Source organism: Grammomys surdaster, unplaced genomic scaffold, assembly GCF_004785775.1.
Source record: "Grammomys surdaster isolate TR1022 unplaced genomic scaffold, NIH_TR_1.0 371, whole genome shotgun sequence".
Lineage (NCBI taxonomy): Eukaryota > Metazoa > Chordata > Mammalia > Rodentia > Muridae > Grammomys > Grammomys surdaster.
In genome coordinates this window covers 3,842,434-3,865,100 of record NW_021604790.1, presented here as the reverse complement: position 1 = coordinate 3,865,100, position 22,667 = coordinate 3,842,434, and the positions used below count along the sequence as shown (strand labels likewise).

Below are 22,667 nucleotides of genomic sequence, written 5' to 3'. Positions count from 1 at the left end.
TGTAGACCAGGCTGGCCTCAAACTCAAGAGATTCACCTGCCTTTGCCTCCTGAGTGCTGAGATTAAAAGGATGTGTCACCACAGCCTAGCTATAAATTTATTTTTTAACAAACTCTTGTTATTTTTCTGGTCAGCATTATATTAATTGATAGAGGATCTAGAGACAGTGAAACACGTGCTTTCTGGGTTTTTACAGTCTAGTGTAATATATGGGAGAACATAGTGAACCCACAATATATATACAATATAGAAAATGCTGGAGCAACAGGGTAGAAGAAAAAATGATACAGACAAGGTGGACTCAGAGCTTGTGCTATCTCAACTGCTGAATCTGCTGAGCAGACATCATTACTGGATAGTGTCTTGTGCTGGAGTTATGAACAGAGAAATATTTTTATCTACTTCTCATTCCAGAGAGGAAACAGGTAGCTAAGGACTAGGAGGAGCTGTGACACAGCATGGGACTGTGTTATGTGTCAGACTCTTCCTAGGGAGACAGACACACACACACACACACACACACACACACTGATGAACCAGTTTGTTTTATTGCAGTTACTTACAGGAGTGTGAGTGACAGGTTACTCTCAAGAGCAGAAATTACTCAACAACAGCTGCGTCACCAAAAGTCCACCCCAGCCTGGGGTGACAGCTCCCCGGAGACAGAAGCCAGGGCACACTGCACAGCCTGCAGGCCTGGGGCACACTGCACAGCCTGCAGGCAGCTCTACAGGTTACAGTGTCCTTTCTAGGTGGTATGATTGGTTGGGATGAGCCCTTGCCAGGCTGCCGGCTTGCTCTTTGCCTCCTAGAAGGCCGCTTCTCTGAGAGTCCTTTTTGCAGCTTGGCTTATGGGAATTGAAATCATCCTGTTGTCTCCTGTTTAGATCGTCTTTTGGAGGGAGGGGCCTAGTGGATCTGGTCAGTTTCAGGGACTTCATGAGGCTGTACTGTTCATATCCTTTCTTAAGAAGCTTCCCTGGAATGCTTCAGCCTAGAAGGAAATCACATGTACCAACAGAAAGCTCCTATCTGACTAAGTCTGTGGAGATGGGAGATGTTTGTGTTTATGCCGTGGAAGCGGTGACAAGGAGCTGTGTTAAAGGTGAGAGCAGGACCCTTCCACAGGAACCTTCCTTACCGTTAAAGGTTCTGTAAGAACAGAGTATATACAGGTTAGTTTTAAGTTTAAAATGAAAACTGTTAGTATTAGTTTAACTAACTTAATTTCTATACTTAATTCTAAATCATCTATAGTTTAAAGATACCTACCAGAGAATATTGTGCCACCTAAAGCAATATATATTGGGGCTGGGCAGTTTTGGCCACTGTGATCCACAAAGGTTACATATCAGCCAGAGAGTAGATGGGCTGTGGAAATCAATCTGTACTCACGACACTGGCGGGTGCACCAACCCCCATTCACAATGTCTAAAAGGGGCCTGTCATCATTCACGAGAGGCTGGCCTGAAGGCCGCGGGCACTTAGCTTCACCTTCTATATCAACTGATTCTTCAGGTTTGAAACTGCTACTCTGTCGGCCAGGGCATAACCACTTCCTTTCTTGCTTTGATTTGCTGACCTTGTTCAGCTACCTTACTGTGTTATCCCAAGCGAGTCATTTCACTGCTTTCAGTTTCCCCGAAAGTGTTTCTTCAAGTTCTACAGTCCTGTAATCTATTAACATATTTTAGCCTGGGCATTAGTGTCACATTGTGCTTTGTTTAGGTGTGTTGTTCAAGAATTAACCAAATTTAGCAGGGCATCATAGTGCATGCCTTTAATCCCAGTGTTCCAGAGTCAGAAGTAGGTGAATCGCTGAGTTCAAGGCCAGCCTGGTCTCTTCAGTGAGTCCCCCACCTCAAAAAAAAAAAAACAAAAGTTAACCAAATTTAGTCTTCTTTGGATTGTCATTACTGTGGAAGACAATGAAGTGGTCATACATGGCTTTCTTTCTTCCAGATCTTTGATGATGCTTACAAATCTCAGCTCAGTTGTGTGGTCGTGGATGACATTGAAAGGCTGCTCGGTGAGTCCGAACTTGGGCTGTTGTACTCTGCCACGTGACAAAGTCCCTGTCTTACAGGGGCTATAGCAGCGTCTCTCATGACATCAGTGGTCATGATGAGCTAGCTGCCTCGTTTTCTCCAGTATGTCATGTCCATAATAAATGAGCAATGTAGAGTAATAAATACTGAAGTTCTGAAATGAAAAAATACTTATTAAACATCTTAGATTGAGGTACAGTAGGTACAAGACTTAGTCTCTGCACTGAACTCAGAAGTATACTAGCAAACATCAGGAAAGCTTGTTACGTTGACATTTTGTTCATTGTGAATTAAGTCAGTCTGGTATGTATCATTATGACAGTAGATCAGAATGAGATAAACACCATCAAAACTGAAACAGCTGGTGACCTAATAAACACCAAGGAGACTGCCCAGCAGTGGCTGTTACTGATGATACGGTAATGATCTCACATTAACTGCTCTTCACTTCCTTGGAGTGTCCAGTCGTATGTTGGGTCATCTGCTATTTGTTCTTTAAGTTTTGGTATGTTTATTGTAAAACAGAGCAAGTATATCTATAAGGCCTTTTTAATAGTGTTTACCTAACGGCCAGGTTTGAGGGACATCTCGATCCAGTTTATAGGATTATTTCTTTTTTTTTTTTTTTTTTTTTTTTTTTTAAAGATTTATTTATTTATTATATATGAATACACTGTAGCTGTCTTCAGACACACCAGAAGAGGGCGTCAGATCTCATTACAGATGGTTGTGAGCCACCATGTGGTTGCTGGGATTTGAACTCAGGACCTCTGGAAGTGCAGTCACTGCTCTTAACCACTGAGCCATCTCTCCAGCCCTATAGGATTATTTCTTTAAGAACGTTAGTCATGGGCTGGTGAGATGGCTCAGTGGTTAAGAGCACTGACTGCTCTTCCAGAGGTCATGAGTTCAAATCCCAGCAACCACATGGTGGCTCACAACCATCTGTAATGATATCTGATACCCTCTTGTGGGGTGTCTAAAGACAGCTACAGTGTATTTACATATAATAAATAAATAAAATTAAAAAAAAAAAAAGAACGTTAGTCATATTCATTGTTCTGTGTAAACTCCTTTATCTGAGCACAGTCAAGGCAGGTGGTCATAGCAACACACTGTGTCAAGAATTTCTGCCCTCTGAGTAGATCTTCACTTTATGAAGTTACTTCTTGTACTTGTATGCTTATTTATTCAGGTGTTAACTACTGTGCTAGAATGACTGGTGTTCTAGAAGGATCTCAGAAAAAGATACTACCTAACCTTTATAACATATGTTGACACAAATAATATAAAATCGAGTGTCTCTATATCCTGGATGTTCAGAAAACCTTGACTCTGGGGTTGATACTTGGCAGGGCTCCATGCACAGGACAAGATGGACAGGCAGAGGAAGCAAGGCTGCAAGCCAAAGTTTCCCAAGATAGAAAGTTCTCTGCCTTCTCTGCCTTCTCAGAAGGCCAGCCTGAGTGAGCACTCTGCATCCTTGTTATGTTATCTGTGTTTCCTTTTGTATGCTGTTCAGCTCCACCAACCACTGAGACACAGCCAGCCCCTTTCTACCTATGGTTGATGTCCAACTTTGTCACCAGTGTAATATATGTAAATGCGCCGTGATGGTTTCTGGTAATTTCTTAGAAATGCTTCATAAATACACTTGGATATTCTCTCCTTTAGAAGATAGTCTCTGAAGACCAGAAAACACAGCTACATGAATCAAAGTAGATATTTAACTTTTTTAAATATACAGATACATTCTTATGTACCTTGTTGAGAATGTAGATTATTAAGAGTGTCTTTTTTCACGGCCGAGCTACGCCTGCCTCTTACCAGAGCTGATGTTTACTCTTGATGGAGACAGATCAGCGTGCTTGGACAACGTGTGCCCCAAGATTTCAATCCCTGAACCACAGCCATGTTTCTCTTTCAGATTATGTCCCTATTGGCCCCCGGTTCTCCAACCTGGTGTTGCAGGCTCTCCTTGTGTTACTGAAAAAGGCACCTCCTCAGGTAAGTTAGTGATAACCAGATTTCCACAGAATCTTCAGTAAAGCTCGTATAGTGGTACACTGCGAATACATAGGTTATCACAGACATTCGATTCTCTTGTTGAGGGTTCTGGAAGGCCCATCTATCTGATCTAGAGGGAAATTGTTTTCTTTCTTTTTTTAAAAAAATTACCTACTTTATTTTATGTGCATTGGTGCTTTGCCTACATGTATTTCTGTGTGAGGGTGTTGGATCCCCTGTCACTGAGGTACCATGTGGGTGCTGGGAAACTAAACCTGGGGCCATCTCTGTAGCCTGCAAATTGTTTTCTTAACAGATATTTTTCTTTCTGTTTCCTTTTCTGAAAATATCAAGATCTGACCATTTCTGTTCGTATTAGATCTTGTTCTGTGACTCCCCAGCATCTTCTGCGTCCTTAAGTCATCACCTCCAGAGGGAGGCTGTGATGCAGAGGGAGGCTGTGATGCAGGTGTAGAGGATGAGATATGTGTTCCTGTTTGCATCAGTTCATAGTTTTCCTGAGAGCTTGAGTTTGAAGACTGCAGTGAGCGTGCCAAGCTGGCAGGTTTGCTGGCGCGGTTTGCAGCTTGCAAGGATGACTTGACGTCGTTTCTCCTGTACCACGCTCTGCCCTTAAGGAACGGAGCTGGCATCTCCGTTCATTTGCTCACGTCTTTACTGATATGGCTGCGGGAGCCCGTGATTCTGGTCCCTAAACAAACGCAGAAGCATCCTATGAGAGTCAGGCCTTATTAACGAAGAGGTCCCCAGAGGAAGCCCGGCTGTGCCACAAGACAGATTCTCTAGGTTGATTCTATGAGGTAGAATGTTGAGAAATGTCAGTCAAAGGGAGACAGGAAGAAAGTGAGCAATCACTTGAAAACATCTTAGCGTCCGTATAGAAGAAGTCTCATATACAATATGGGGAGAAAAAAATAATTAAATTAGTTTGTAACTCTTAATATGTAATTTAACAGTAGAAAATATACATGCATATTTTCCACTGAAGTCTGGTCTTGATTTTTCTAGGTTTTTAGTGCTTCTTGAAAATTTTCTAAAGTCATAAAATATACATAACAGCCTCAAAATTTTGCATTATGCAATATAAAAGGATTTTTTTTTTCCTGTGCCAAGGATCAAACCCAGGGCTTCCTGCATACTGGGCAAGTTCTCTACCACTAATCAATAGTTTCTCTTTTGATTTTGAGATAGGGTTCTCACTATGTTGCCAAGACTCCCTCAAATTCCTGGACTTGAATGATTCTCCTGCCTTAGCTTATTGGAGCTTTCCCTGTCCTAAGGCTAAAGTCAAGAGAAGTGTTTTCTGCCTTCTCTAGATTCCTCCCATTTTTAAACAGATGCATATGTCTACAGTTGCTAAAACAAAATAAATAGCTTCTATATACTCATACTGTTTTTAATAGAGCTAGCATATTTAAAATTTTTAGAATAAAGATTGTTCATGCATTTAAATATTTTTATCATAATCAGCTTTTTGTTTAAAAATACTTTGTGCAAAAATTCACTTAGGAGGAAAATTAATAGCTTTCCAATATTTAAAATTTCTCGTTTACCTGATACTATCCATGTGAGTTTAAATAAAGATACATTTCTTCCCTGAAAGCTTTCCATTTCCAAAATGGTGTAAGTAGAAAATACTAACAAGCGGTATGGTTTTCATTGTTTTAGATAGCATTCCATTGTACATCTAATTGAGAGCACACTCCATAGGCCCGTGTGGAGGAGGCCAGAGGACAGCCTTTAGGGGTTATTTCTCTCCTTTTATCTTTAAATAAGTTTTTAGGAAAAAACTTCTTGCTGCTTTTTGATTAGAAACTAAGGAATAACTGTTTCTGTTTCTTAAAATATTTGTAAGACTCTTAAGAGAGGGGAAACTATCTTACACCTCTAAATCTCACAGCACACAGCACACACACATCGTTCCTAGTTTATTCCACAAACACATTGAACACATACGTAGCACAGTGTATGCATCGTCTTGCACTGATGGCTTTAGGTTATAAAACAAGATATGATCCATGGAAAAACATTAAAAATAGATGGTGTCACACATTTTTAATCCCAGCACTCAGGAGGCAGAGGCGGGCAAATCTCTGAATTCGAGGCCAGCCTTGTCTCAGACCGAGTTCCAGGAGCAGCCAGGACTATACACAGAGAAACCACCTCTCAAAACAAAAGCAACAGCAACAAAAATAGTTTAGGAGCCAGCAAAATGGCTCCGCAGATAGAGGTACTGCTGTGCAAGCCAGAGTGCAGTCCCCAGAAATCCATGACAAGGTCGAAGGAGAAAACCAATTATACAAAAGTGTCCTCTGACCTCACATTTATAATCTGTGGTACATGGTCTCCCCCATCACACACACACATGGCACACCACATGCACACCACCCACACACACACCTTAATTTTTTTTAAATTTTTTTTTATGTGAAATTCAAATGACTACTTAACACATGAGTAAGCCATTCATCTTATTGTTCATCAGGGGCTGTAAATCAAGACCAACACAGTGAAATTATATTTTGGATTATAGATAACTATGATCCAAAAGTCAGGTAAAAATAAGTGGTAGTGAAGAGTTAGAAAAATTCAAAAACATACAAACTGTTAATAAAAATGTCTAAAATCTGTTGCCTTTGGGAAAGTTTAGCAGTTCCTCAAAAGGTTCAACTTGAAGTGAGGTGCTCCATCATGTCACTGCTAGAATACAGATAAAGCAACTGAGAACACATGCCTGCACCAAAGCTTGCCTGTTCACAGCAAGATTATTCAGAGAAACCAATATGAATCTAAGTAGAATAAAATCTATTATAGTTACGAACTGGAATATTATTCAGCAATGAAAATGCACTCAGAGCATACTTCAACATAAATGGACCTTGAAAATGTGCTCAGTAAGAAAAGGCAATCAGAAAAGACATAACTAGTTCCCTTCATTCCTTCTTTCCTTACTCCTTCCCTTCCTTCCTTCCCTCTTCTCTCTCCCCCTCCCCCTCCCCCCTCTTCTTAGATCTATTTATTTTACTTTATATGTATAGGTGCTTTTAATGCATGTATGTATGTCTGTGCATTGCCTTTGTGATTGGTACCCATAGAGACCAGAAGGGAGCAGAAGTTCTCTTGGAATTGGAATTAGAGGTGGTTGAAGCCACCATGTGGATACTGGGAATCAAGCTTGGGTCCTCATCTAGGGCAGCCAGGGTCCTAAACTGCTGAGCCACCTCTCCAGCCTCTATTTCTATGAAGTATCTATAGTTGGCCATTCTGTAGAGATAGAAAGTGCATTATCTGTGGTCGCCAGGGCCTGGGAGGCTGGATTGGGAGAATTAGAGGCGACTGCTAATGAGTGTGGGGTTCTCCTTGAAGAGATGAAAATATTTTAAGATAAGTGTGGTGACAGGTGCCCACATCTGTGAATGGACTGAAAACTGTTGATTTACACACTTTAAGTTATTGAACTGTGTGCTTTGCAAATTATATCCAATAAAATTGTCACATTTTAAAGCTATGTCAATGATGAAAGAAGAATTATATAGAGGGTTAAAAGTAAAGGGCAAGCCACCAGGGTAGATGGAGAAATCCCAGCTTGGGAGCACTCTTACACCCAGCAACCGGATCATTAAAAAGGTCTGTGAAATAGCTTTCTCTAAGAAGTAAAGATGTATGTAAGAAGTAAGAAACCTGGTTGCCTTAGTGACAGGGACTGGCAGGGACTCTCTTTTAAGGGAACACTGGCCTGTCATTAGTTAGAATTTGGTGACTGACCTCAGCTGCCAGGTGACCTGCTGCATCAGGGAATTTGTGGCAGAAGAAATTAGTGTTGTGAATATTTCTAGTTGGTGCAAGTTTAACAGAATAAAAATATGCCTCATCTGCACGACCTCGCTTTGTAAATGCATTGTACATTGTCTCAAGAAATTGAAAATGCTTTTTTGTAAGCTGGTCCAGTGTCAGTAATGCTGGTGACATCCACTTGGGCAAACCAGCGCCACGTGGGTTTTTCAATTTAATGTTAAAACTAGAGGCTCCGAGTCAGGTAGAGCATGGGTCACAGAAAATCAAAAGCTGTGGGCACCCTTCTTTAGAAAGCACCCTACCTTACCAGACAGCAATCGTGGAGGTCGCAGGAGCCTTAATTTTGCATTTGTTGTCATTCCAGCTTTCTCATAGAAATATTGTGTGTGCATGTGTGCACATGCTCCAATGAAAGAATCCCTCGGGGCGGGTGTTGTTGTGTCTCCAGATATTCCCTTTCCGCCTCCCCTCCCCCACCCCCCCTCCTGTACACTGCTTTATTAAAACTGCGTCTCAAGCTCTCTTCTTTTTTCCCTTTGTGATCGCCTTGTTCTTGGATTTTCTGTGTAGAACTAAAAATTCAAGGCAGATTTCAGTTACTAGGATAATTTTCTTTGAATTTTAATTTTTTTTCTAAGCAAATGCATAGATTTTTAATGAACCTGGTATCCAGTGGGTTTGCTTTAAATTTATCTGGAGAGTTACTATCATGATTGATTTATTAATCCTTTGAAAGTATAAAAAGTGGTATCGGTAGTTCATGAAAACTGAGAAACATCATCACATTTTGTTTAGCATCTTTTTAAAACCAATTAAAAGCTTTTCTAAAATGGATTGAACAGGAGAAAATAAAACATGTTCCCTAGGTCTTTATTTTCAATCAAGTTTCCCCTGTGTTCTGCGGGAGAAGAGATCGAGGCGGGATAGAAAGCCTGAAAAGGGCTGTCCCAGCAGGGAGCCGAGCTGGAGAAAAGGCTTCTCTGAGAACTCCGCCGCAGCAGCTCAGAAAGCTCCCAGCCGGCTTCATCTACATGCAGAGTCACACAAGGCATGGGGGCGCTCACCGGCACACAGAGGCTCCACATGTGCCTCCCTGCTGATTCCTGTGAAAAGCTAACAATTGGCTTGGAGGGTAAAAGACCACTGCAGTTCACCCTCCCTGAGCTGGACGTACAATTTGTCCAGTGTTAGGAAATGTCCGGCTTAGCAGTGAGAGGCTTGAAGACAGCCCTCCTTGCAGTGAGATCCTAATGCCAGGCTTTTACTCCATGACACTGGGGCTCTTTTCAAGGTTTGCAGATTTATGGAAGTTGAGGGGGATGTGCTTTTCCAGATGGGAAGGATGAAAGCAGAAGTCTGCATGTCAGGGAAGAACACCCCCCACCCCCACCCCCAAAGAGGGAAGGCCAGGTGAACTGCCTAAGACCAACAGCCCCTTGGGCTTTAATATTTCCTCTTGGGTCTCTGATACCACACTTAAAACAATAGTTTTATCATTTGGAAGACAAGTATCCAAAAGGTAGCTCTTCAGGCTGTAAAACAACAGGGTTTCCCAATTTCCTCCACAAATCCAAGGGCATTTGAGTCATTAATTGGCTTCTTAATTCTGGGTGTTCCTGACACTGTTTGGAATCATGCTGGAAGTCCCATCTGAACAGAATAGAGTAGAATAGAGTGGATAGCATAGCCTTGCAGTGCCTGGAGAACCAGTCTTTTCTCGGTGCCTCCCAACCTTCTTTTATTATGGCATATAGGAAACGGCACCCGATCATACTTGTGGATAGGTTGCCAAGGACACTCAAAGCTGGCCGGGGCCACTCACCAGACATCCTTTGCCTTCTCAAATGATGGGCATCAACACAGTAATTCGTATACAACTCATTTGTGCCATATCAATAGTATAATCTCTAGAAACTATAAACTATCAAAAAGAATATTCAAATTGATAGCAATATCACTGAAGTAAAGCTCAGACTTAGTAGTTAAAAGTTTAAACTGAATCTAATTGCAAGAACTCTGTTGCTCTGAAGCCAAGGAATGTGTTGTTGTTGTTATTGTTGTTTTAAAGGAAAGGAAGCAGGACATGCAGATGCACTCTTAAAATTCCTAACTTCAAGGAAACAGGCAGAAGAATTGTGAGTTTAAAGACAGCCTTGGCTACATTGTGAAACTTTATCTCAGGAAGAAGAAAGAAAGCTAGGTGTAGTGGGGTGTACAAGGGAGGTAGAAGCAAGAGAACCAGAAGTTCAAGGTTACCCTCAGCTTATATAGACTGTTCCGGGTCAGCCTGGGCTACACAAGTTCCTATCTAAAAACAGGTATGTGAGGCATGGTATTGTCAGGGCATAACTGGGCCAATGAAAAAATCTATAGTGAGGCAGGCAGTAATCTATAGTAACTCTTTAGAAGAGTGTTCAACACAATATCCTTAATAAAAGAAAACCAAAACTATAGCTCTCTGGCTCGGCATCTGTGTTTCTTGTGGATTTTATTTAACAGCAGCAGTCCAGGCACAGTGCTGTTTTTGTGTAGTTCTCATGGGGCACTTCAGTCCAGTCTTGCCATAGCTGGGATATTGGGAAGGTCTTGCTAAGATTAGGCAACTCCTCAGGCTTTGAGTTGCTTTAGTGAATAAACAGATAATGGAAGACTCCAAGCCCTACAGGCCTAAACAGGAGTGTCTTCCTATCTATCTGTATAGAATTAACTCTGGCTAATGACTACAGTATGACTCAGTAAGATGTAGAACCACTCCAGCAAAGAGGTGTAGTCATCTTGCCAGACGCATTCATTGTAACCACTTGACAGGGTGACTTCTGCAGTGGACTTTTTTTTTTTTGAGTTATGACTGGCAGTTCAGTGACCTAATTTTTCCATTTCTAAAATCAATGATATTATATAGCTACTATGTTTTATAAAACTACTTTATGTGCGCTTTTCTTAGAATAGTAGGTTATCTTAGGAAGCTACATGTAAATTGAATAAAATATATAAGTATAGATTAGTTTCAAATGTATCAAAAATGGTAAAAACATTTGAAGCTTTTTATAAAACATTGTTATAAATATCTACTGAGCAAGTATCTCAAATTTGATTTATTTTTTTATTGTTTTGGAAGAATACATCTATGGTAGGTATTAATACCAAAATCAGTATTGGGGTGCATATGCGTGTGTGTGAGAAAGCATGTTTGTGTATGTGAGCATGCATGTGTACATGCTTGTGGTATAAACCTAGTCCATTAACTTAGAATATCTAAATTTTTTATCACAGAGAAATGCTAATGAAAAGTTTGTCCCATGTCCAGAACTTAGCCTTGATCTCTCTCATCTTAGGTAAGATGCCCGCTACAGTACCAACTCTGGAGGTACTGTGCACAGCACCTAGTAGCATTCACCAGCTCTGGAGGTACTGTTCACAACACTATCAGTCACTAGAGCCATTCACCTCCTAGAAGCACCTTCTCTATAGAACTCGTTCTTTGTGTTGGGCTTAGGGTCATAAATCCTGAATTCAAGTCTTGGCTCAGACACCTTCTGGCATTATTGCTTTAAACTGCCAACTTAGTTTCTCTGTGCATATTTCTTTATCTATAAAAGTAGAAAGAATTCTTCTTTTCCTATCTTGTTGAGGGTCAACTAAGATATTACGTAGCGCAGGCCTTTATAAATGTGTGAATTGTAACCATGTAAGATACTAAAGCAAGGAAGCACTTTTAGGTATCCTCTGGATCTTTTCAGCTGCTGAGATAGACAGCTGGGGATTGCACACGCTATGTAGAGGAAATGCCCACAGAGAGTAAGCTCAGAGTTCCAGCTTGTATCCCCTCCTGTGCAGTACTAGGGAGGGAAATGGGTGGGCATCTAGCCTCTGTCCACTTTCCGTGAGATTTGTAGGCTAAGTTCTAAGACAAATACATCTGTCTGGGTATTAGGGATTTTTGTTATAAAAGACTGAGGTAGAGACAAGAACTTCAGAGCTTGATAAAGCAGGGCTGGGGGCTATGGCTGCACTTGCTTTGACCTACCTGTTTGCCTTTCCTCGAGGCCCCTGGAGGCTGTGACCTTTCTCTCGGCTCCCAACACAATTAAATGGCCAATCATTTTCCTCTCATATGTCCCTATGCCTAAAACCAGGTCACAGATCGCCAAGCGTGCCCAGGGCTTCATGCCATGCAGTGTGTGCTGAACAGCCACTGGGTAAGAGCCAACTGTACTTATAAAAGGCCTAGACCAGTCAGTCTATCAGGATTGCTGGTGTTATTCGAATGTAAATAGAACTGGAACTTGAGGTTTTAAGTCACAGTGTTTATAAACCACACACTGTGTTTGTAAACCTGACACATGTACACACACACCCACACACCCCCCACACACATATACACACAAAGATACACATGAAAATGAGAGGAGAGAAAGGGAGGTTTTGCGTATTTTGGCATACTCTTGGGCAATAGAGGCAAGTTTAAGGCCAGCCTGGGCTACATAGCAAGACATATCAATAAATAAATCAGGACTGGAGAGATGGCTCAGTGGTTAAGAGCACTAACTGCTCTTCCAGAGGTCCTGAGTTCAAATCCCAGCAACCACATAGTGGCTCACAACCATCTGTAATGAAATCTGATACCCTCTTCTGGTGTGTCTGAAGACAGCTACAGTGTATTCACATGAAACAAGTAAATAAATCTTAAAAGTAAATAAATCATAAGGGGTGGAGTGGAGCACATACCCCCAAACTGTCTGTCATAATTGCCTTCCTGTCATTTGGCATCCAAATTTTCTGCATATACTCCTGTACTGTAACAAACAAGAATAATTGGGCTCAGTATCCCCTAAATTCTCAAACAAGCATTATTCTGTGAGATGGTGTCCACTGTAAAACACCAAAAGAGCAAAATTGATCGGGAATGGAAATCCCACCGTTTAAGCACAGCCACCTTCCTGATGGTAACGTCACAGAGGGCTTCTCCCGCCTGCCTTGTTAGTTCTTATATATTATAAAATTTTTACAGTGAACACGTTATCTCAATCAGGAAAAACTTTTTTCCCCCAGTTTTTTGAGACAGGGTTTCTCTGTAGCCCTGGCTGTCCTAGAATGCAATCTTTAGACCAGGATGGCCTTGAACTCAGAGATCCACCTGCCTCCGCCTCCCTCGTGCTGGGATGAAAGGCATGAGCCACCACTGCCTGGCTTAGGAATAATAAAATTGTAAAGTTTATGTATAGCTATTTTTATTTTTAGCCAGCAGCATACATCTTTGTTTTATTTTGTTTACTTTGTTGAGATAGGATCTTTCATAGCTCAGGATGGCCTTCCACAGCAGTTGCGTCCAGCCTGTCGGAGTATGTGTGAGTGTATTCCTAGCCTTGCGTCCTTTCAGATGAATGGTGTAATGTCTGTAAGGTTCTGTGTGGTGGCTGGAGGGCCCTTGACTCTCATAGCTGACCTTGGCTTCCTTCAGTGCCGTGCCTCCCATCTGAAGGGCTGACGGTTGACATCCACATAGCTAAAGGTGACCAAGAATAAGTGATTGTTGTTGTGTCTCATGAACGGCTGGTGGAAAGGTTGTTTTTCCATCTGTAACATTTCTTTAGACATGCAGATTTGAAATACTACCTTAAGGAATACCTTAAGGTATACCTACTTTGTTAGAAAGCACAAGTAATAACTATTTATTCCACGGTATAGGACGTGAGGGTGCATATGATACTCCACTCAGTTGTGGGGTTTTTTGGTAAGGTGCCCACTGTGTAATGCAAGTGGTGCCCACTGTCTAGCCTGGCACAGGGCTGAGGTTGCCCTCGGGGTAGCTACCAGAATGCTTCCTTCAATCTGATTTTTTTTTAAGATATCAAACAAATTCTCAGTGTTCATGAATCCCATGTATGGGACATGCATATTTATCCTGGTGGATTCTATGGCAACCCCAAGTCTGAGGAAGAAGAAGATGCTTCTTCACACAGGGTACTAGACTGGAGAGCAGGGGGAGGTGTGCCTGGGTTTGCCTGGACCCCGCTGGCTACCTTTTCCAGTCTCTGTACTCAGGAGTTTGCTGCTGTTGTCCCTGCTGCTGGTTTTCTGGTTCACACAGAGGCTGGTGCCCCGTCACTATCCAGAGACAAGGGTGTACCTGTGCCCAAGTTAGCAAGGTGTTAGATTTGTAGGAATGTGGGGATATATTTTGGGTACAGAAAACCGTCTTAGATTTCATGTGACCTGTTCAGTTTGACTGGGGACAAGAACAGAATTCATAAGAGAACAAAGGCTTTATTTTTTTTGACCCAAGCATATTTTTTTCTGTGTGTGGCTGTTTTGCTTTCGTGTATTTCTGGTGCCCTCAGAGTCCAGAAGAGAGCAATGGATCCCCTGGAACTGGAGTTACAGCTAGCTATGGGTGCTGGGAACTGAACCAGGGTCCTGTATAAGCGCAGCCAGTGCTTCTAACAAGTGAGCCATCATCTCTCCTGTGCCCAAAGTGTATTCTTACTTCTCAGATGTTATACTTGCTGAGTGGCAATGGCACACACCTTTAATCCCAGCTCTCAGGAGGCAGAGACAGGCAGATATCTGTGAGTTTGAGACCAGCCAGGGCTGTTACACAGAGGAAACCCTCTCTTGATAAACAAAAACAAAACCCAAGTTATACTCTCAGGCTTTTAAAACAAGATTTTAAGAGCAAATGTTTGCTGTGTATATCTTTGGTATCAGAGGTAAAATATGCTGAACACCGTAAGAATCGTCATCCTCACCCATGTGTGGGTGTGCTCAGCGAGGCATGTTGGCATATGCAGACTGCTCATGGAAGTCATTAGGGAGATACACGTGCCCTGTGTGTTAAGGGTTCTGTGCCTAGTTCCTTGATGACGTTGCTGATAGCTGCTACCTGCAGGTCTCTAGTGAGGTCATCTGCAGTCTCTGAAGGGGATCTCACTAGTTTGATGCTTTTGTCTGAAAGAACTAAGGAGGACAGCCACCAGGGCTCAGGAACGTCTTACAGCCAGAGTCACCAGGCTCTGGTGTTAGCAGAACAGGAACACAGTGGCTGAGGCAGGGGAAGCTTTGTCCATGGATAAATATTTAGTCTTATTTCTTTATTGTTGCTATAAATATGGATACCATAGTTTTTATGGATATGGTTATCATAGTTTAAAAAAAAAACCTTCAACCTAAGAACCCACCTTTTTTTTTTTTAGTTTTTTTAGTTTTTTCAAGACAGGGTTTCTCTGTCCTGGAACTCACTCTGTAGACCAGGCTGGCCTCGAACTCAGAAGTCCACCTGCCACTGCCTCCAAAGTGCTGGAATTAAAGGCGAGCACCACCACTGCCTGGTGACCCCACCACTTTTAATTGTAAAAGAAATTAAAATGTTTTTGTGGGCCCTTCAAAGTCTTAGGGGCCTCAGCTACTGTGCCTAGAGGGTAAGTTGTAAGGCTGACTAAACCTTATACTCACATCAGTCCTAGACACACTCTGCTTCTTAGGTCTTGTCTTGAATTCTGGGTAATTGAAATTGTTTAGCAGGTTGTGTCTTCACAGGTGAGGTGTTATTACTGGACATCATGTTCCGTGATTAAGTGAGGACAGAGTACGGGGGAAGAAAGGTTCTGACGTACGGACATGGTACAGCTGCACACTGGCAGGAAACTCCCAACAGCTGTGTAAAAAGAGAGGTCCCCTGAGTGAACCCCACAGAGGTGGGAATAAGGTTAGAAAGTACAGACATGCTGTTCAGAATGGGGGAGTGAGGGGAGGCAGGTTAGGAATGCCAAGCTGAAAGCTGAGCTGGGTGCCTGGGTCCAGGACTGGACTGGACTGGCTAAACAACCTCAGGAAGAAGTATCTACACAAACCATTGCTTTTGGTGTTAAGAACAGTGTGGCATGGTCAGTACAACTTTATTTTCTTGAGTTATTTATCCTTTTCTCCTGAGAGTTCAGAGGTCATCATTTCTAGAAGATCTATCTCCCAAACTTGTAATTACTAGGACAGCCACTTTAGACACAGGTTTAAAATCACACATGGAGCCAGGTGTGCTGGTGCATGTGCCTTTAGTCTCAACACTGGGAGGCAGAGGCCAAAGGATTGCTGAGTCCCAGGCCAGCCTGGTCTACAAAGCAAGTTCCAGGGCTACATGGAGAAACCCTGCCTCAATAAATAAATAAATAAATAAATAAATAAATAAATAAATAAATAAAATTGCTCATGGTGGCACTCCTAACTGTGAGGCCCCAGGTTTAATTCCCAATCATAAAAACAAATAAATGAGTAATCAACAACGGACCCCATAAAGTTAAGGAAAATTAGCCAGCATGAGCTCTTGGGTCAGCTCCTTTCTAGAGCTAAGAGCCCAGACACATCACCTCTCCACCCCCATGCCCCACCCCCCACCCCAGGTTCCTCAGCTACTGAATGAAGACGAGTAAGAAGACAGGAAGCTTCTCCCAAGTGTAAGCTCAGGCGAGCCAGGGCTTTCTTGTGAATTGCTTGGACAGATTCTTGAGTGTCGTGGAGTAATCTGCTTTTGTCCACTTGAGACCTCCTAGCTATGGTCCAGGCTACGGCTCCTACTCATCAGCCGCGAGTGCCTTCCTTTTGTCCTCTGCTCTACTTACAGCACCAGGCCTGCTACAAAGGGCTAGGCAAAGAATTTGCTCCAGGGTAAAGTCTAATGGAGAATTTAAGTGTAGCTGTCTGCCTAGTTACAGCATGATTTATTCGAAACATCCTTCCTTTGGTATTCAACTTCAGCGTTTAACTGAAGGAGAAGGAAAAGGGGGGGAAAATGAGGAAGCGTTAAAAAGAGAAGGAGCCATGATAGGCAGCTCCAGACGTTTGAGCCATGATCCCAAATACAGGCTGGACTTGGAGAGGCCTGAGCGGAGGTCACTGCTGCTGCCCTGATTCCTGGTTGTTGTGTTTGTTTATTCACTGGGGCTTAAACAGGGTTTCTCCCTTGTGGGCAAGCTCTCACTGACCCACCGTCTCAGCCCTGATGGCTGGTCTTCAGGGTAATTACGCTTTTCACTTGCTTTATGACAAACCAAGAGTTGCAGGAGGCAGGAATACTTCTTGTCTCACCAACCTGGTTCCTAGCTTCCCATAAACCCCTTTCCTCTGCTGGAGAAGCCTGTAGCGTGCAGGCAGTAATAGCTAAGGGTTGATTAGCTAGAAAGAAACTTACGACAGCCTTGACATCAACTTAAATTGTAGCTTAAATAAAGTGTCATCCATTCTAGAGTGTTTTCATTATAACTTAGTACATCATAGCATTCAGCATTTGGGGCTCAGGGCTGTGGACTCTGAAATGGTAGTTTCCTGTTAAACATTTGCTGTAATGTACATTTTTCCAGGGCCAGAAGAGAGATGACTAAACAGAGTGATGTGTTGAAACCTTGAAATCCGAACTGGGATCATCACTCATTCATTCAACATACATTTATTAACTTCCCCCTGCACAAGGGCCTGTGTTAGCCCTGGATAGTTCAGTAAAACCAAACAAACTCCAGCCCTGCTTCACAAAAGACCCGTGAGGCATGCAGTAATAAGCAAATACAGGGAGTGAGTCAAGTCCATATATAAAGGTTGATCTGATGGAGGGACAAAGGCACAGGGGAAAGGAAGCATGGTGGGCGTGGGGCTTGAAAGCTATGGAAACGCTGACAGGCACGCAAGCCCCTGGGAGGGAAGGAGCCAGGCTGGTAGGGAGAGGGGAAGTGGACTAGGTGCACCTGTATGCGCCAGGCAGCTGGGCCCAAGTGCTTCAGAGACTGGGCACATGAGCGTAGAGTGCCAGATCTGTAAGGTGCCACAGTGAAGGAAGACACAGGGGCAGGCAGAATTGTTCTAAGGTCTCAGTAGTGACTAATATAAGCTAACTTAAAAACGAGAATTGTTCCCTTCCCACAAAGGAAACCAGAAAAAGTAAAAGGTGGGGAAAACACTCTCTGTAGGGAAAGCTTCCTGCTGGCCTCTGTCCTGAGCTGAGCTCTCTCCCTCACAAGTTCCTGGCTCTCACAGAGACCCCACTGCAGTGACTCTTCCCGAGAGGGTGTGTGGCCTGAGCCTCATTGTCACTCCAGGCTGAGTATCTGGACCCTGTCCTGCCTATGCACAGCAAGCCTGGTGCTTGGGACCATGCTTATCCCAAATCACTGCTGGGCCTTGGGGTCCCTGGGGTCCCTGGGGTCCCTGGGGTCCCTGGGGTCCTTACTCCTCGCTTGTCTGACCTAACACAAGCCCTGACCTTCCACGTTCCCCTCGGAAGCACCCCTGCATGCTCTTGCTTCCTCCTCTTCCTGTCTGTTGTGACAGTGATGTTGTGATATCGGAGAGCACCCCCCCCCCCAGGATTCTTTATCTCGTGCTCCGTCTCACACATAGGTAGGATTTTTTCTAATCCCGTTTTTATGGTTGATGAGGAATCTGGCACTGGGGTAATCTACCCCCGTGTCTGCCACACAGCTGCGAATGATGGTTCTTATCCTTTTCTCCTATGCCAGCTACAGCCTTCAGGAGAACTCCGCTGCTTCCCCCCTCTGGCCCCACCCAGGCTGGCTTTAGAAGCACCTCATTATGTGTAAGCCATGGGCTAAATGGGTGCACAACCTTTCTTGGGGAGGTTTACCGTGAACTGGCATGGCATCCCTGTGACTCGATTGTCCCAGGCCACAAGAGGAGAGCATCTTGCGGGCACATGCCAGGATTCTTTCTCTCTGCCACAGTCCTTTCTCCTTAAGACCCGCTTTTGGTTTCTCCTGACGCTTTTTATACTAAATCTCCTTCCTTCTGTTAGCATCCTGAGCCTTCCTTTTGTTGGCTGCCCTCATCTCCCCAGAGAAACCTGGTGGTGTGGTATAGCTGTTTCCACCAACTTCGTGAGGCTGGTGGCGTTAGCGACCTGTCCTGCCTCAGTGCCTCCTGTCACTGGCCTTGCAGCTCACCCCAATCGGAGACGCTCCGTGTGCTTCAAGGTCTCCACAGCCATTGCCACTTGATGTTTGCTGGCATATGACTCGATAGTGGCCCCCGGGTGCTGACCAGCCAGTTTCCCAACTAAATCAAAATCACTCTGAAGGTGCAAACTAAATTTCACCATCCACATATTCTTGTTTTTGTTCCAATTAGCAAATGTTAAGTTCATCTTTTATTCAACAGGTTTACAAAATTCCTAATATTCCAACTCTTCAGTCTTTTACAAAAATGTCAGGTCGTAATCACTAGAAAACAGAGTATAAGGCCCATCCCACATGGCAGTTTTGAACCTCGCTTTCAAACTCACTTCTTAATCCATCCCGGGGTTTCCGATTGTTCCCGGTTAATTCTTCTTACCGTGGGTGTGTTCCATTTGCTGCATTGAATGGTAAGAAAGGCCTTTCTCTCCCTGGCTTCGCTGTTGTTGAGGGTGAGGCCAGCCCTTCCATTCCACTGCAGATATTATATTAGTGGCATTTTTTATTTAGGAAAAGAAAAAAAAAAGCTTTATTCCACATGAACTTTTGTTACAAATCAGTTGATTGGGGTCAGTCAATGGCAGAACTCTGAAAGGGTGTGGATTATCTGGTTAGCCCTTTGTGTGGCAAAAGGCTTAGATGATGCTCCGTGCCTGGCTCATTCTTCATCCTATAAAGAAATGGCTTTCTGAAGGACCAGCACCTGACCGAGCCCTGCCTTTTTTCATGGTAATGTTTTCACCTGAGTTGCTCCTTAGAGCGCTAAGACTTGGTTAACTAATACTTATTTAACCTTGGAACAATGTTCATCGTAATCCGATTGGTAAATAGTCATTTTATTTCAGCCTTTTCTGTGTCTCATCAGGACCAGCAAATCTCTGTAGAGAATGCTGAGAGAGCAACTCCCTGCCCCCTAAATAGGTTATTGTTGCTTTTCTCTCTCTCTTTCTTCCATGGGGTATGTTTGGGCACTGTGGACTTTAAGCCAGTGGCCACACATTAGCAAGATAGAGTTCCCCTTTGGGTCAAACCTACCTCTTGTAAAGCTGCCCTCCATCACATGCCGCTGGCGGTTCCTACTCTCCAAATGTTGGCCCAGTGTGGCTCCCTACGTTAGTAAGTACATCCACAACTGTTTTCCATGAGAACACTTCCAGTTGCACATCACCACTAATTAATACATAAGACAATCCAGCACTATTTAATTATTTGGTAATGTTTTTCAATGTTTTCTTAAAGATGATGCTTTACAAGTCAAGGCCTGAGCTGGCCTGGGTCGTGACCTCACCACAGTGCTTGCAGTCTTGTTAAACAAGAAGGCAGGCAAAACATAAATTAGCGTCTCCATTATAAGTTAGCCCACACTTCCCAGTCTTTCAACACTGAAGACATGGAAGTCGCTGTAGGAGAGAGTTCCTTGAGGAAGATGGTGGTGGATGGAAAACAGTCCGACCTTCTGTAGTGAGTAAGGGGCTTCTGCAGAGCTGCTCTTCCGGGGAGGCCACTGCTTCCTTCCGAGAAGAGACATGAGGATGCTCGGATCCCAAGGGCAGGAAGAGCAGCTACCTTTCCTGAGTTGTGATGAGCCGAAAGACCAGGACAGGAGCATCGCCAAGCTCAAGGGTGAAAGCCAGCCTTGGCATATAGCAAGCCACTATCAAAACAGGAATGATTGTAATAAGAACTGCCCCAGCATTGGTATCTGTTAGCTCTAGGGACCATGTTCCAAAGTTAGCCTTAGAACTATTGTTTATTTGTTTTTTGTTTTGTTTTGTTTTTTGTTTTGTTTTTTTTTTTTTAGTATAAAGGTTTTTTTTTTTTTTTTTTTTAGTATAAAAGCCTCTTTTTGTTATAGTAGAAATACTGTGTGTGTGTGAGAGAGAGAGAAAGAGGAGAGAGAATTACCTTAGCACCCAGCTTTTACTTTTGCCTTTGGACTTATGCTCCCTCTGTCTTAGAGGCCTCTCCATCTTCCATACCAGCTTACCCATTTCGTAAGACTTGGCCTATAGGCCGGGCAGTGATGGCGCACCCTTTTAGTCCCAGCACTCAGGAAGAAGAGGCGGGTGGATCTCTGTGAGTTTGAGGCCAGCCTGGTGTCCAGACTGAGTTCTAGGCCAGCCAAAGCTACAGAGAGAGACTCTGTCTCAAAAATCCAAAAAGGAAAAAGAAAGAAGGAAGGAAGGAATAAAGATAGAAAAGAAAAGGAAAAGATGCGGCCTGTGGATTGCTCCCTGCAAAGAACGCAGTTTCCTCTGCCAGGCTCCTCCCCTGGGTGTAGTGGTGCCTTTGCCTCCTTCCTGCCCAGCACAGTCTTCAGGTTTGCTGTTGTCCTCTTTATTTTTCTACTTCTCCATTCAAGGTCATTCCACAGTCATTCAGGAGCTTGGCAAATGTCTGTTGATCAGCATTTGATTTCTTTCTCTCTCTCTCTCTCTCTCTCTCTCTCTCTCTCTCTCTTTTGGTTATTTTTTTTCTAGTTGATTTATTAAATAGCAATAATGATTAGTCTTTAATCTTTGCGTATTCATCAGTAAAACCAAGGAGCTCTTAGTGTCACGAGGGTTTCTGCTTGTGTGTGTGTGTGTGTGTGTGTTGTGGGGGTTATGTGTACAGATGTGCATATACTAGAACTTGAACCTCGTCTCTATGCATGCTAGGCAAGTGCTCTCCTAGTGAGCTACAGCCCCACCTCCTCGTTGAGGTGGTGTATTGTTGTTCTTGGCACACAATACACAAAAACAGTGAGTGAGACTGAGGAAAGCTCCCTTGCTTTGCTGACAATTAGTGATACAATGTGTACAAAACCAAGCTGAAGGGGTTGAAGGGTTTACACAAGGTCTTACTATGAAGCCCTGGCTAGCCTGGAATTCATTATGAAGACCAATCTGGCAGAGGCAAGCAGATTCCTGTACATTTGAGGCCAGCTAGTTTGTATAGTGAGTTCAAGGCCAGCCACAGCTGCATAATGAGACCTCATCTAAAACAAACAGACCTACTTCCTATCACAGGAAAGAACTGTAGTGTACATCTCAGTGTCTCTGGCTTTGGTTTGGTGTTCCAAATCTACTGGTCCCTTGTCAAGTAGGATGGGGGATCATTTTTGCTGCTTCCGAGTTACATCATCTACGCCTTGTTTATCGTTTTATTTGGAAAATCCTGGTTTGTGTGTGTGTTGCCTGCTTATTACCATACATAAATAAGTGGACTCTGCTAGTTTCAGTCAAGCCTCCTCCTGTCTCCTCATTAGTGGTTTTCTGTGTGCTGTAACACATCTGTCTCAATAACCAGGGCCGCAAGCTTCTCATCATAGGGACCACCAGCCGCAAAGATGTCCTGCAGGAAATGGAGATGCTTCACGCCTTCAGCACCACCATCCACGTGCCCAACATTGCCACGGGAGAGCAGCTGCTGGAAGCTCTGGAGGTAAAGATGAGTCAACTGCAAATCAGAGAGGAGTTGAGGCCTGAGATAATTTCAGAAGGGTCCCTGGCCAAAGCAACTGCATTTAGTAGTACATTTGGGACCCCGGGATGTTTCCTCCAAAGTTTTTCCAGAAGCTAGATGAAGAAGAAGACACGAAGAGCAGATAAGCTTCTAGTTCCTGGTACGGGCAGCGCACATGCTGCAGGGCCACTCACTCTCTTCCCAGCATGCACTGGAACTCCTAGATGACGGCAGGGGCTCACTGGGATCCACACAATGTGGGCATATTCAATTTCTTCACAGTGGCTGGCAGCACATTTCTTTGCATTTAATAAACTAGAACAATGATAAAGCCTTTGGAACTGAGAGAGAGAGAGAGAGAGAGAGAGAGAGAGAGAGAGAGAGAGAGAGAGAGAGAGAG

General features: G+C 43.4%; 1 protein-coding gene across 2 annotated transcripts in view; it reads left to right on the top strand.

Annotated features, from left to right (window-relative positions):
• Nsf (N-ethylmaleimide sensitive factor, vesicle fusing ATPase) overlaps window positions 1-22,667 on the top strand; it is a 132,378-nt gene that overhangs the window by 104,058 nt on the left and 5,653 nt on the right. For both annotated transcript variants that reach the window (XM_028780624.1, XM_028780625.1), the window contains exons 16-18: window positions 1,963-2,029; window positions 3,976-4,055; window positions 22,112-22,246. In XM_028780624.1, coding sequence (XP_028636457.1) covers window positions 1,963-2,029; window positions 3,976-4,055; window positions 22,112-22,246 — 282 coding nt within the window. The remainder of the gene's footprint in view (window positions 1-1,962; window positions 2,030-3,975; window positions 4,056-22,111; window positions 22,247-22,667) is intronic.